Source organism: Dermatophagoides farinae, chromosome 3 (assembly GCF_024713945.1).
Source record: "Dermatophagoides farinae isolate YC_2012a chromosome 3, ASM2471394v1, whole genome shotgun sequence".
NCBI classification, from domain to species: domain Eukaryota; kingdom Metazoa; phylum Arthropoda; class Arachnida; order Sarcoptiformes; family Pyroglyphidae; genus Dermatophagoides; species Dermatophagoides farinae.
Genome location: NC_134679.1, coordinates 3861023 through 3875275, shown reverse-complemented (window position 1 = coordinate 3875275; position 14253 = coordinate 3861023). Strand labels below are relative to the sequence as shown.

The following is a 14253-nucleotide window of genomic DNA, read 5'->3' as shown; positions in this document are numbered from 1 at the left end:
ACAGTTTATTACTTATTTTTTTTTATTTATTCAAAACATTCTAAAAATCGATCCATATATACAGCCCAAGTAATTTTATGCATTAATCATTGCTGCTATTTGCGCTTTATGCACGCGATTAATTGTTTATAATTGGTGTGTTATTCATTCATTCATTCATTCATCAATTGGCGAAGGAAAGTTTTTAAGTAGAACAATCAAAGTATAAGAATTGTGTGACCCTACTCTGTTTTTGGATCTCCTATTGACGACCTACTGATATTATTGAACACACAAAAATATTTACAAATCTGCAATTAGTTGGAAAATATTCTGTCGATGGTGTTCAGTATAATTCTTGAAAATTCATCGAGATCAGGTTTCCAGTGGCAATTGATGATGATGATGATGATGACGAAGAATTTAGATGATGATGATGATGGTGATGATGATGTTCATTCGTGTTCGTCCCCGATCCTCTTCCGCCACTTACGAAAGCTGCTGCTTCCTGTAAATTGGATTTTGATGATGGAATCGACTGTGGTGATGGTCCTCCTGCTGTAGCTACTGCATTCGATACAGAAATTATTGCCGCTTGATGACTTAACGATGAGGTATCGGCCGTCACTGATGATGGTGGTGATAGAGCAGCCGGTGATGGTGATGAATAAGGTCTGGTCGATCCACTAGGACTACTAATAATGGTTGAAGGCGTGGATGGATTATGTGAGCCGATTGCAGTGTTCAACATTGTCTGACCATTCAGGCCCAATTCATGTTGAGTATCGGGCATCATTTTCAGATTATTACGCCGCCATTTGGCACGAGCATTCTGGAACCATACCTACAAATTGACAGCCATTATCATCATTATATAATCTGTATACAATCACAGCATCCATTGTGAACACGCAAACACACACGTACCTGCAAGACTCGTTTAGACAATCCAGTTTTCTGGGCCAATGCTTTTAGGTCTTTAGCATCTGGATTTTGATTGATACCAAAATAGCTTTTCATCGTTCTTAATTGATGATGTTTGAATGATGTTCGCATTCGTTTTGTACGTTGATTCGAACTATTACCACCGTTACCGCTGCTACCTAATGATTGATGTGAAGAAAGACTATTCAATGCTGATGAGGCCAATTGTGAATTGCATGAATTTTCAATCGATGCAGCTAGACCTGACAATGGACCACCACCACCATCCAATGAATCTATCGAATATAGATTACACAATGGAATTCATAATCAAAAGATAAACATGCGATTATCATTTATACAATTCGACTTACTTGTCAAAACTGGACTATGAGCATTACGCGACGATGGTGCTGGTGGTGATGATAGAGATTCGTGTGATAACGAATTAATTGCACCGCTTTCCGGATCGGATTGTGAATGAGAATTGGAATGATGTTGCTGCTGGTGGCCATGTGAATGAGGAGAATTACTTAGCTGTGACTGTTGTTGATGATGATGATGATTGTGTTGATGATGTTGATGATTACTGGTCGTAACATTTTTACGTTTTCGTGGTCGACCTTTTCGAATACTTTGTCCAGTATTGGTCGTAGTGGTCGTCACTGATGTAGTTGATGGCGATTGACCATTCATAGAATTCTGCATTGATGATCCTCCTCCTCCTCCTACAGGTGTAGCTGGACTACCGCTGCCACCACCCCCACCGCTAGATAAATTTGTTATGGACAATGGTGAATAAGGTAAATGATGTTGACCCGTTGATGGATAAGGTGTGGCAGCCATAGTACTACAAATATCGCCCATTAGATGTGAATCATTAAGATGTATCGATGCCGATGGTGGTGAAGATGATGATAATGGTCCAGAGGAATGATGATGTTGTCCTAAATGAACTTGATGATGAAATGATTGATTCATGTTATGATAATGATGAAGAGCATTTGGTGACGATGATGATGATGAATGAGAATGGTGATGATGATAATGATGTACTGGGTGGGAGGTCTGCATATGATGATGACGATTCAGTAAATCAGATGGTGTCGATGATATTGAACCTAATGATGATGAATACAGTGTTGAATTCAATTGTGGTGGGGGTGTAGAAGTTGATTCATAGCAACGAATCGGTGATAAGGGAGGATTTCCTATCTGACCATTGTTGGTGGACAACATTTCATAATGGTTTCGACAATAGACAAGATTATCGCGGACACCAAACAGGTCACCTTGTGCAAGTGTTACATTACACCAGGCGCAAGTGAAACATTGAAGATGATAGACATTATGATCTCGGACACGCATAACCAATTCTGATGCATATATTCCTTCACCACAGCGGTTACAACGACGCATAGTGAATAGCCTGAATAGAAAACATGATTAATATTCTCCATTGTTCTATAAGACCTTGTCAATATTACCTGTAATAATCAGATTTACAAAATATGAGACCATCTCTTGAGAAGCAGCTTGGTTCAGCCTGAAGATTCACTTTGCACTGGGAACATTTGAGGCAAGATACATGCCAGTGTTGGTCAACAGCCGATAAATAATAACGATCAAAAATATGAGAACCACAGCCTGCACATTCAACCATTGAGTCACATTTGATCATTTGCATATTGCCGTTTTCGGGAATTGTTGATGCCTGTACAACAGTCGTTGATGATGAATTTGGCGATAATGATGAACCGATTGGAACCGAATCTGCTGCTGGATTCGTCATTATATCGCTCATCATGACCACTGATGATGTTGATGAGGTCGATGTTTTTATCGATAATGATGATGCTTCCTCCTTGATCATCATAGAAGAGGATGAAGAAGATAATGAATACGATGGTGATGATGAAGACGATGATATTGACAAAGACGATACAGGTAGAATCATGGCTTGATTGCACACCACCTTATTTCGTGATTTATAATGACTGTTGGTGATACTTTCAATAACATGTGGTCAATTGCTTTTGATGGTTGATAATGATTACAATGGCGAATCATCATCCGTATGCATCAATCAGATGTAAGGCTATGGTTCGATCGATTGCTCTATTGCATCAACACACACACACACACACTACAATTTTCTGTTCAACTTGAATCGTAGTTCATTTTTAGATCTATCCGTGTTCAACCCAGATCGAATTTACCGTTATACTATGGTTGTTGGGTGATTGTCGCGCCCATCATCCACTATTGTCATTTATTTTGCGAAAATAATTTGATCGTAATACCGAAACGAAAGAATTGATGCACACAAACACACACATATGACAAGTAAAAAACTATTCTGTTAGCCATAATGTTGAATAATATGAATCAAGAACTGTCTATAGACGATGCGTTGCACCAGAGTTCATCTGGACAAATAATCACTGCCAGAAAGTAAAGCGCCCGATTTTAAAAACATAAAAAACTCTGTCATTTTCGTATGTGAAACATTCATTCAATAACAAATGTTTTGAAATACATTTGCCAACCTTATTTGTTGTATTAATGCTCATATACAAGAACCGCCTTATGGACGGCCTTATGATGCCGCCCATCATAACAAAAGCATGTTACTGATAGTGATTCATTCAATTGAAGACGACTACGAACTACGAATACAGAAAAACCAAAACGATAAAATAAAGAAAGAATGAGAGTCAAATAGCAAACGCGCTTGAACAATATCGAGTTACGTCTTATAAGATTCATCATTTTTCTTGTTTTTTTTTTTTTTTTTGATTATAACGGATACGTTTTTTTGTGGGGATATATATAGCCATTCTATTGGTCGATATTATTAGATGCTTTATTCTTTTACATTGTGCCAATATGCTGGCGGCGATATTCGATTTGAAACACAACAACAACAACAACGACAACAACAACAACAACGACAACAACAACAACAACAACAACAGATACATGCATAACATTGAAGGTAACATAGCTGATGACAGTCAAAAACATCATTGATGATGATGAGCTACTAAATTATTAACATGCAACAATTCCTTGAATTCTATAAATTTGACAAAAAACTTGGTACTAGTGAAAAAAATAATGTTTAATTCGCAAAACTAGATTATGTTTCTTTGGCGGCAAATTTTTATTTTTTTTTTTTTTTGCATCGATGGTGACAATTGCTCGGCTATTGAAATAGATAAAAACGATAAGAATTATTTCAAAGTCATTTTTCGCTCAAATCATCAAGGTGTTGATCATCATTTTCATCATAGTAGTTGATTTTTTTTCTAATTCAGACTGATGATAGTATGGCTTCAAATCGATTCGACTTGGTCAAAATTGCGGCCGATTTATTTTTCTTTTAAAATGTGGCTTCACTTGTCACAACTAACAAAGTTGAGGGTTCATTATCATCATTATATGATGATGAACAAGTTTTCTTCGAAACATGTTCTCTATGTCCAAAGATTTTGGTTTCGATTTCGTTTGCTCTCATCATCAACATGTACATATCAATGGTGACATGGAAGCATGTAGATGCCGACCCTATGATATACGCTCAATGATCCCTGACAACAAAGAAAAAAAATATGATGACAATCTCAACATTGTCTATGATCCTGGATCGAGTTGCATGGATTGCATGACAATTGCAGCGATTCTGAATAGTGATCAGATTTGTTATACAAGCTTGTCTAGGATGATGATGATGATGATGATAGTGGTGTTTGATAATGATCAATGCCACACATATTTGAAGATGCATCTGTCGTTCTCGATGTCATCAACGATTATTTTTCAGAGGAAGAAAAAGAGAGAGAGAGGCGACAGTTACTATAGATATACTTTTTGAACCCAAGTTGATGACAAAATCTACATATCTCATCAACGCCAGTCAATCTTTGCTATGATATTGAGCTACATTCTTAGCATCAATTCTCTCTCTCCCTCTCTCTCTCTCTCTCTCTCTTAATGATGTTTGAATATTCGTCAGTTGGACAGATGATGATTTCTAGTTGCTTTAAGATATCTTGAAATGACACTTGTCACTTGTTGGCCTACTGATTTGCGGTAATGTTTGTCAGGGAAAAAACTAATCAGATTTTCACGAGGATGATAGAATCTGAATAAATAAGCACGATCTGATCAAAAAGGACAAAAAATTGATTGAGCATATTTGTAAGAATGAACATCATGAAAATGCTGAAAAAGGAATCAAGTTTCGAGAATTCATTCAAAGCATTTTTTGATCATACAACAGAAGGGTTCGCCATCACCAATTAGTCCATAAAGATCTCAACAACATCATGGAAGTCTATTACTTTAATAATCTGATCATATTTCATGTAACCTATCTAAAAACCGAATATTAATTTGAATGAACAAGATTTTGGTGGCAAATTTTTTTTTTGGCTATATGCACGTGTCCAACTGCTATGTTCCGACGGCGAATCTGAGAACAATCCTTGTCATCATCATTAACAACAACAGCACCATACAATGAAGCATACGATTTATGATATTTGGCTAATATATGGGCGCATACACACGACCCAAAACATTCATTCTTATTTTGCGGGAAAGACCATGGACCATAACCAAAAAAAAAACATCTCTGTTTTGTAAATCATTTAAATAAAAACACTTTTTTCTCCCTTTATTTTTGTTCCAAAATAAAGATAAAACACTCATACGATGTGTGCACCATAGTTTCTATGTTGATGCATGAGCAACTCCAAACTCCATAATGAGCAAGCAATCATTTCCATCTATCAGTGTGTATTGGTGTCGATACAATGTATATTCCGATTCAAGCAAAACATATTCTCCATGAGATTCGTTTTTTTTTCTCTTTTCATTTTTGCCCATGACATCTAGAGCAATTGTCGATCAATTGGTCGGAAGTTTCCGATTTTATTTTATTTTTTTTCGACTTTGATTTGATTGTCATCACGATCATGATCATCATCATCAATTGATGATGATGATCATGAGGATGGCACGCGACTTGGCATGTATGCCTTGTGAACACATATACACAATGATAGCACAATTTTCACCTTGATACTGGCGATGAAACTGTTTTGAACCACACACACGAACATGAACCAAAGAGGATGGACTAATCATTCAGGATTCTATTTGTTCGTCCTGTTCGGTGTGTGTATGTTGTATTTCAACTATCTTTTTGTCTCTTTTGCTCAATGTTCCAGTTGGTTTGAAAATAATTGGGATCCAGCGGTCTAGCCATACGCCATATTCACGGATGTACAGATATAATGATGACACTCGCACACACATAAACACAATGGCAATTGTCTGTCTTATGTCGTAGTATGACAATAACAAGCACTCATGCTGTGTATGATGATTTTTTTTTCTCTGGAACAGATAGAAACAATTTGCTATGGTACAAAATGGAACAAATAAACAAGGCAAGGTGCTTGTCAGCAGCTTTTTTTCGGCTTTAAGTCACGTACACTCAGGAATAACCGTACGATTGCAATGAATGTAGAATTTATCCCGAATGACTTATATTGGTATGTCAAATACAGAAAAAAAAACAAGAGTATTGACTTTGACATCTTTACAAACCAATCTTGGATGTTTTCATAGTGATGGAATCCTAAAATGTAGCATATTGAAACATAGATGGATGAGATATGATTATAGTCAGATTGAATAGATGAGGTCAAAATTTGTTGATAATTATCTGCTGCTGTCTTTTTTTTTATTTGATTTGATTCAATGTTGATGATTTATATGCCATCAACATGGCGAATAAACAAACAAAAATGAGAAAAATTTCATCTGTATAGCAATATCGACTTAATTGAAAAATTTTCAATCACAGATAGTAATCTGAAAATTTAATCCATTTATTCATCGCCGTTTTTCTGTTCAGTTCAGATAGCCCTACGATCAACATGATCGTCATCACACACACACACACTAGCCGAATAAAATTCAATTCAATCAGTATTTAACCAATAGGTAGGATTTCGCTATCACCGTCATTGGGTTGTGAAATTCAATTTGTCTCGCTTTTCTTATCTATTTTTCGTCATCTAGTTTTCTTTTTGATAAAAATATTATGATCTAAGTAAATAAGAACATATATTCTAGTTTTATCATCATGGATAAGGTTGAGTAATTTTACAGTTATTAAAAATTTTATTATTTTTTTTTTTGTTTATTTATTCATTGGTGAAGATTTATTTGTCGATATAATATAATCAGCCGGGCTTTGTTATGTTGTTTGTCGAGAAATTGTCATCATATTTAAATACTATGATGATGATAATATCGAGCTGAAAACAATCATTGATCTAGTTGGTTGAACACCGACACAAACAAATATTCCTATTGATGATCATTATATGTCAAACACTACTAGAAGTACATGAAAACAAAACTAGTTCTATATCCGTTTATCTTGACGACTACACATGATGATGATGATGATGATGATAATGATAATGATAATGATGGGATGAATGCCTCTAATGGATTGACTACCTTCGACTAACTAAGTTTTTCAACATTGGTGGTAGGTCTTTATTAAATTAGACCTGATTATCATAATTGATTACAATAAACAGGAGTCTAATTGCTATACATCTGTTCAACTAACTTTGGATTATCAGTGAAGCGGTGACAATAACATATATCCAATATATGAAGTATGAATAAATGAATACCCGAATTCCTAATAAATGGCTGTCAAAAAATGCCGACTGTGATTTATTCGTTCGCAATGTACAATGTACATATATGAAAAAAAACCGGAACGATAACCAATTATTGATAATAATCAAGCTGTTGATTCTGTCACCACCGGTGTTGTTTAGACCACCATACAAGCCAATTTTTTGTCTTTAGAATTCTATACACAGTTAGTCTAAAAAAATTACAATACATATTCCTTGTTCATCTGCATATTATTTCATATGAAAATAAAAAATCTTCATCTTCGTTATTCCCATCGCTATCATCTTCATCGTGATGATTCGGACAAAACAATCGAGACAATGAAAATGATATTCATATTCGATGCTTGTCGCTTCATTCCCATCGAAAATGAAAAGCAGCAGCTCATCAATCAAATTCATCTGTCTTTGATATTTTTGTTTTTGTTTTCTACCACCGATGCCTCGATGACGACAAATATACAAATCATCTTGACATAGCTTGATTCTCTCATTATTGGGTCATCACACAACTATACATTGTCAGAATCTTCTTCAACCTTCTTTTATATTGTCGTACGCGATTAACGAATTGATATTGAAAAAATATGGAAATAAAAAAAAATGTCTACAATAGAGAATATTCCTCTTTGTTGTCATAATCTTTGTGATCAAATGAATGACAGTCTAAATGAATGAATGAATGAATGAATACATAATTCTTTCATTTGTTTCCTTTTCAAATTTAATCACAAAATGAACATCAAAGATTTTAGTTCTTGTTAAATATAACTTTATACAGACATTTTATGTTATGCAGATGGTTCGACGTTCATATGATGATGATGATGACTATGAATATATAACTATTTACAGACATTAGCCTCAATGAATGCCAAGTTTCCGGACCATTTGCTAGCTAAACGCCCGTGTTTTTTGTGCTATGTGTGTGTATGTGTGTGTGTGTGTATTCAACATTATTTCGACAATGTCATTTTAGCATTGCAATAACAAACATTCACATTGTTAAAGCCAATGAGTATATGAACTCATCATCAGCATAATCGATATATATATTTTGTTATAATAACCAACTAGTGTATACGAGAATATAAATCAAATATCTAATTGACAAACAGACAGTGACTACGATTGTCTTGTAGTTGTCTGTATATAAAGTATTGTAATATTAACAATGTTACAATCAAATCAACCATTCAACAATTTTTAAGAACAAAAACAATAAATTGAGAATGGTAAACATTTTACTAAACATCGAAGCAATAGAATTTTCAAAAACTATAGTTTGATCCTCTCTCTTTATTATGATCAATATAAAAAAAAACTACTACTGCTGCTGCTGTTCAATGATCGCTATGGTTTGTGCAAATGATTCGGCTGCAACTGTACAGGCCATAACTTTGATTGGACCGACAATGGGCGGTCGTGACATCATCAATCTCGACCATTTGGATCGTTGATTTTGAAACCAAATCTATCATAGGATTTTGATAAAAGGTATTGAAAATTTTTTTATTTTTTTTTTTTTTTGGACAAGACTTATCATACACTTACTTGAAGAACACGTTTAGAAAGCTGAGTATGTTGTACTAATCGATACATTTCATCAGCATTCGGCTTATGTGTTCGTTTGAAACATCGGTGCAGTAAATCAAGCTGACATTTCTGAAAACTGGTCCTCATACGTTTTGTACTACCATTGGTCCATATACGACTGCATGAAGACGATTCTTCGAAATTTCGACCACGAAAATAACTATTACTTTCACCGGAATTCATTTCATTTGTTGTTCTAGCTATTCGATCAATAGCTATGAAAATGTAAAAAAAAACCATTATGCAAGAAACGACATAGATTTTCAACGAAATCGGTCAAAATAGAAATTCGACTAAAGATGGAATGATTTAATCTTAAACTACGTGTTAATATGTCACTGTACAATTGACACTATTGTACAAATCGAAAAACTACATCATATATTCAAATTTTCTTTAGTCCTTGACCATGATCACTTGCTGACATTTTAGCCAAAGGTCAACCATAGGCCATGAACACAGCAGGTTTCCAAAAATATATGCATATGAATGAACAAACAAATAAACAAATAGACACACAAGGTCCTTTTGTTCAAAAGCATTCGTTCTTGATCCATGATGATGGGTAACAATTGTCTCGATGGTCCAATATATTTATCAATAAGTGGTCCTATCAATCATGTTCATGATGAATTGACTATATGACAAAGTTCAAACAAATCGATGATGAATAAGAGAAATACGTATTACTTTTCAATAGAAATTTGAGGGATTCAAAAACAAAACGGGTTTCAAATACACAAAAACATGTTCAAGCTCAATGGGAAACAATGTCCAAACACAGTATATACAGTAAGCACGTGTTTTATTACCTATTTGAATTTTTTTTGAATATATATGCACACACACACACTCTATTAATCCAGAGGGTAAGAAACATAGAACCCTTAGTAAACACGTGACCAACTGATCTGGTCCGGATTTCGGTACTCCTCACTATGTAACTACTACCGATATACTCACATCCTTTTGACTTCGATCAAATGGTCTATTGATTTCTGGGGCCTGACTTGACTACATACTGTTTTTCTAGATATTATTTGGTACATAACATGACAGAGACCGCATTCATGTTTCATAAAGAATAAAACAAACGACAAAGCTAAACAATTGACTCTACGGGAACAAATATTGAGCTATAGCCAACAACCAGTAGCAAAGTCGAACGTCGGCCGTTGTTATCCTGGGTACAAAAGAAACTGGATTTTCAGTCGATAAACAAAAGATACTCTCTTTCCATGACAAATATTCGGTTAAAGGACAAAAGCATAGTTGTCTAAACATATTCAAATCGAATGGGATTTTCCCACCAAGCCTAGAATGTTTTTTCTGTCTCTAAGCAATAACATCGATCCACTGTGGAATATTGTGGAACATCAACTATTACTATCGAGATAAACATGTCAATCTATCGTGGTTGAGATCATCTTTCATTTCTTATTCGTCTTGCCTGCGATCATAATTAGCCGAGAATGTAGACACACATACACATTCATTTTACCGTTTGTCAAGTGTCGAATCGGTGGACATTTTTTTTTTTTTGTTGAATTGATTATACGTGCCAGAAAAAAAGAACCTTCGAATAAAACTATCTGTGAAAAAATAGACAATCGGCTCTGTTTGTTTCGTTTATGTTCAATTCGGTTGGCTTGTTGCTGGTAATATAATCGGATTTTCTTTCGTTCGGAAACACGAGAACCAAGTTATTAGAATCCAAAAGAATCAATAAGCCAGAAGAAAAAGAAAAATAAAAAGATGCACACGAGAACATCACGGCGATAGGCAAAAAGTTGCCAGATTAGTGTACACTACAACCTCGATGATGATGATGATGATGACGATGACTACGACCGTTCCAAATTCCGTTTTTCATTTGTATTTACGCTCATGTGTGTATGTTCGTCATTCAGGCGGCCTTGGAACTAATTTATATGCATTCAATGATGATGACTATAGGACCAGAAATCTTTTGCCTCCTCCTCTATATATATATACAAACACACATAACCATAACCAATAATAATCTGGCTTTTGAAGAATAGTAACTTTTTTTTATAAATTCAAGAATCGTATCGGGTTTTTTTTCTCTGAAGCCGATCTAGTTCTTTACTAATATTGGGTCGCGCGTGTGTGTGTGTGTGCGTCGTTTAAGCTGTTTTAGTTGTTTGTTTGTAGGATTATTTGAATCAAACGACAAGATACTGCATTGTTAGCTATGAATGGATAGATACTATGATCAATATCTAGCTAGAGCCATAGCTAAATATTGACAGTTTTAGACACAAATAGTCAGTTTCTCTCATTCAACACCATCATTTGACAGTTGACATTTTCGTTATGGATCGGGTCAAACGATTGTCATAAAATCGGATTTTGGTGATTGCAACAATCCGATTCTATTATGATCCGTTGAATTCTACAGCTGGAGCCAATTAGCTCGACAGAATTGAATTTCGTAAAGATTGAAAGGATAAAATTTGCTACTTTACATCAGACATTATACCTTGATTCGAACATTTCGATGACTGTAAAGAAGAGAAGCAACAAAACTGATTGAATGTTTGTTGTTCATCACATGTCTTACGTACTTGTCTTTGTCGTTGACAATAATGTTGTTCGCAATATATATTTAGTCCAGTATGGGTATTGGTTGTCAGGCCATAAAGTTCGCCTTTATGCAATTGACGTGAACATTCAGAACAGGTAAAACAACGTACATGGTAATGTATTAGTTGCTTATGACCATATGGTATTCGAAACGCTAATAAAATCATGGAGCCATGACATTAAATTTGTCCATGATCGACCGACAGGAAATAATTTACCCAATTCCAATGGTTCAATCAATTGTCCACATTGATAACAATCGATTTGAGCAGCCATAAGCCAAATTCCTCGTGAATTTCGAATCCCATTGATATCGATTGCCGCCTGTTGTTCATCCTGTAGCACGGGATATAGAATGACCAAGAAAACAAAAAAACAAAGAATAAAACTATTCAAAGTCAATAACAAAAGTTTCGGATATTTTTTCACTGACTCATTCATTCATGTAGACATGCATGCGTAGCTATCGTAAACGTTTTTGTTTGAGAAATTGGTTCTTTTGTAGCCGATCATGCATTCATGCAGGTATAATTTGCATTCATCTTTGAGTCCGGTACAACATCGAATGAAATTGATGATCCACACAAACACATAGGAACGTGTCTTGCTAATTTGCATAGTTGCATAAATTAGCATAACTTTGTTACGGATGTTTCGTCAATAATAACAACTTTTTCTGTTCTTGTTTTTGATTGTAATACGGGCTTGTTGATGAATATCGATAAATATATTCTCAAGCAAACATATTATTGTCATATATTTTGTCAGCCCTTTTCCTGTTTATTTGTTAGGGGTCAAAGTGTTCGATCGATATTGATCATGATGATTCAGCATCCGGATGTAGAAACAAATATTAGTGATGCATAGATTTAAATCTCTTATGTCCAATTTCCGGAGTTTGATTTCAACAATTTCTTCCGATAATGTTGACAATCGTCATGGCCACTACAATCAGGTGTTAGGAATCAGTAAATCGAATCAGAAACAAAAGTCTTAATATAGCAACAGCAATAGGATATCCTACTAAATCCTAATTATTAAATGAACTTTGAACTTTGCTCGACAAGCTTGCTACCGGACTATCGAACATTACATTTTCTATACCGTCTGTGAATTGTGAATGGTATTCGATTCGAAGCGTGGGAATTCACGATCATCATCATCAGCAGCATCGACATCGTCATCACTGTATCGAGTTTTGCAATTTGATTCGGCGTCGATTGCTCAAGTGATGACAATCTAGCCATCAGCAATAACCATTGAATCGAATTGGTCGGCATTGAAGATAGAAAAAAAATAAGATCACATTTGTTATGTATATGTGCGACAGTTTTTTTTGGCAACTAAACAACTATCACTAGTTGAACATCTAAAAATCGGACCGACAGTCCGACACAGAAGATGGTCAATCAAAGAATCAATTGACTTCAGACCAATCAAATAATCTGATAAGTGATTGAATATAACATTATCAACTTGATTGCACAGTTGATACCAATGCTACTGAACAATGTTTGATGACCAAGTGCAAAAATGACGAATGTTTCTGGTCTACGACAATGATGATGATGATGATGATGATGATAATGACCAACAAGAAAAAAGGGGAGAGTTTTTCTTCTTTTTTTTACGGATTCGTCGATGCGTGAATTATGTATTTCACGGCTGTCGTCAGTGGCAGATCAACCAATTCATTCAATTTATTTAATCCGTGGGCCCAATGGTAGATCCGCCACTGGCTGTAGTTGTTATAATAACCATACTTTTGGGTTGACATTTTCATTTAGAGAGACAAAAATTGCCGTATAAATTTTTCGGTGATGATGACTTTATTATGCTAATGAAAATCCATTTGCTTTTTCAAATAATATACGTGTCTGACATTTTTTTGTTTTGTTTTGTTTGACCTCTTTGATTTACCATTTCCCTATGGATGATATACAGACACAAACACACAAACACACGCACATATATAAACTCTCTAATACACGTGGCTGTAATTGATAAATGATCGTGATGCAGCAAACGGTCAGTCAATGGAATATCACATTGAATACACGCCCATATTAATATATTGATGAAAAATAAACTTACCATAAGATGATTGTTGATTTCTGTTTCGATTTTTGGTTACTGAAATATTAATTTCATCAATTTCAGGTCTTTATATACGGGAGCTATACAAATTGAAACAGATGAAAGTGTTGTGTGATAACAAAAAAAAAAAATTTTCTAAGAATATAGATAATAGCAAAACTAATTCATTTGCAATATAGCAACAATATATGACAATATCATTATCATTGAATTTCATTATTAAATATAATGAATGAAACGAAACTGGTGCTAGGTATTTGTCTGAATTAAATGAAAAAAAAGAAAAAGAAAAAAAAGAAGTCAAAACAATAAAGTG

The 14253-nt window shown here is 34.7% G+C and overlaps 2 protein-coding genes across 2 annotated transcripts; both read right to left on the bottom strand.

Moving 5' to 3' along the window:
• Window positions 1-12: 12 nt before the first annotated feature.
• On the bottom strand, window positions 13-3346 carry LOC124494743 (uncharacterized). The gene is made up of 4 exons (XM_047058000.2): window positions 2391-3346; window positions 1278-2332; window positions 907-1199; window positions 13-823 (listed from the first exon to the last, which is right to left on the bottom strand). Exons 1-4 carry the CDS (start codon window positions 2858-2860, stop codon window positions 326-328), a joined length of 2316 nt encoding a protein of 771 aa, XP_046913956.1. The 5' UTR covers window positions 2861-3346; the 3' UTR covers window positions 13-325.
• Window positions 3347-8926: 5580 nt separating this feature from the next.
• Window positions 8927-12393, bottom strand: LOC124495076 (protein apterous). The gene is made up of 6 exons (XM_047058400.2): window positions 12274-12393; window positions 12059-12176; window positions 11822-11994; window positions 11737-11758; window positions 9192-9448; window positions 8927-9111 (listed from the first exon to the last, which is right to left on the bottom strand). Exons 2-6 carry the CDS (start codon window positions 12114-12116, stop codon window positions 8965-8967), a joined length of 657 nt encoding a protein of 218 aa, XP_046914356.2. The 5' UTR covers window positions 12117-12176; window positions 12274-12393; the 3' UTR covers window positions 8927-8964.
• Between the last annotated feature and the right edge of the window lie 1860 nt (window positions 12394-14253).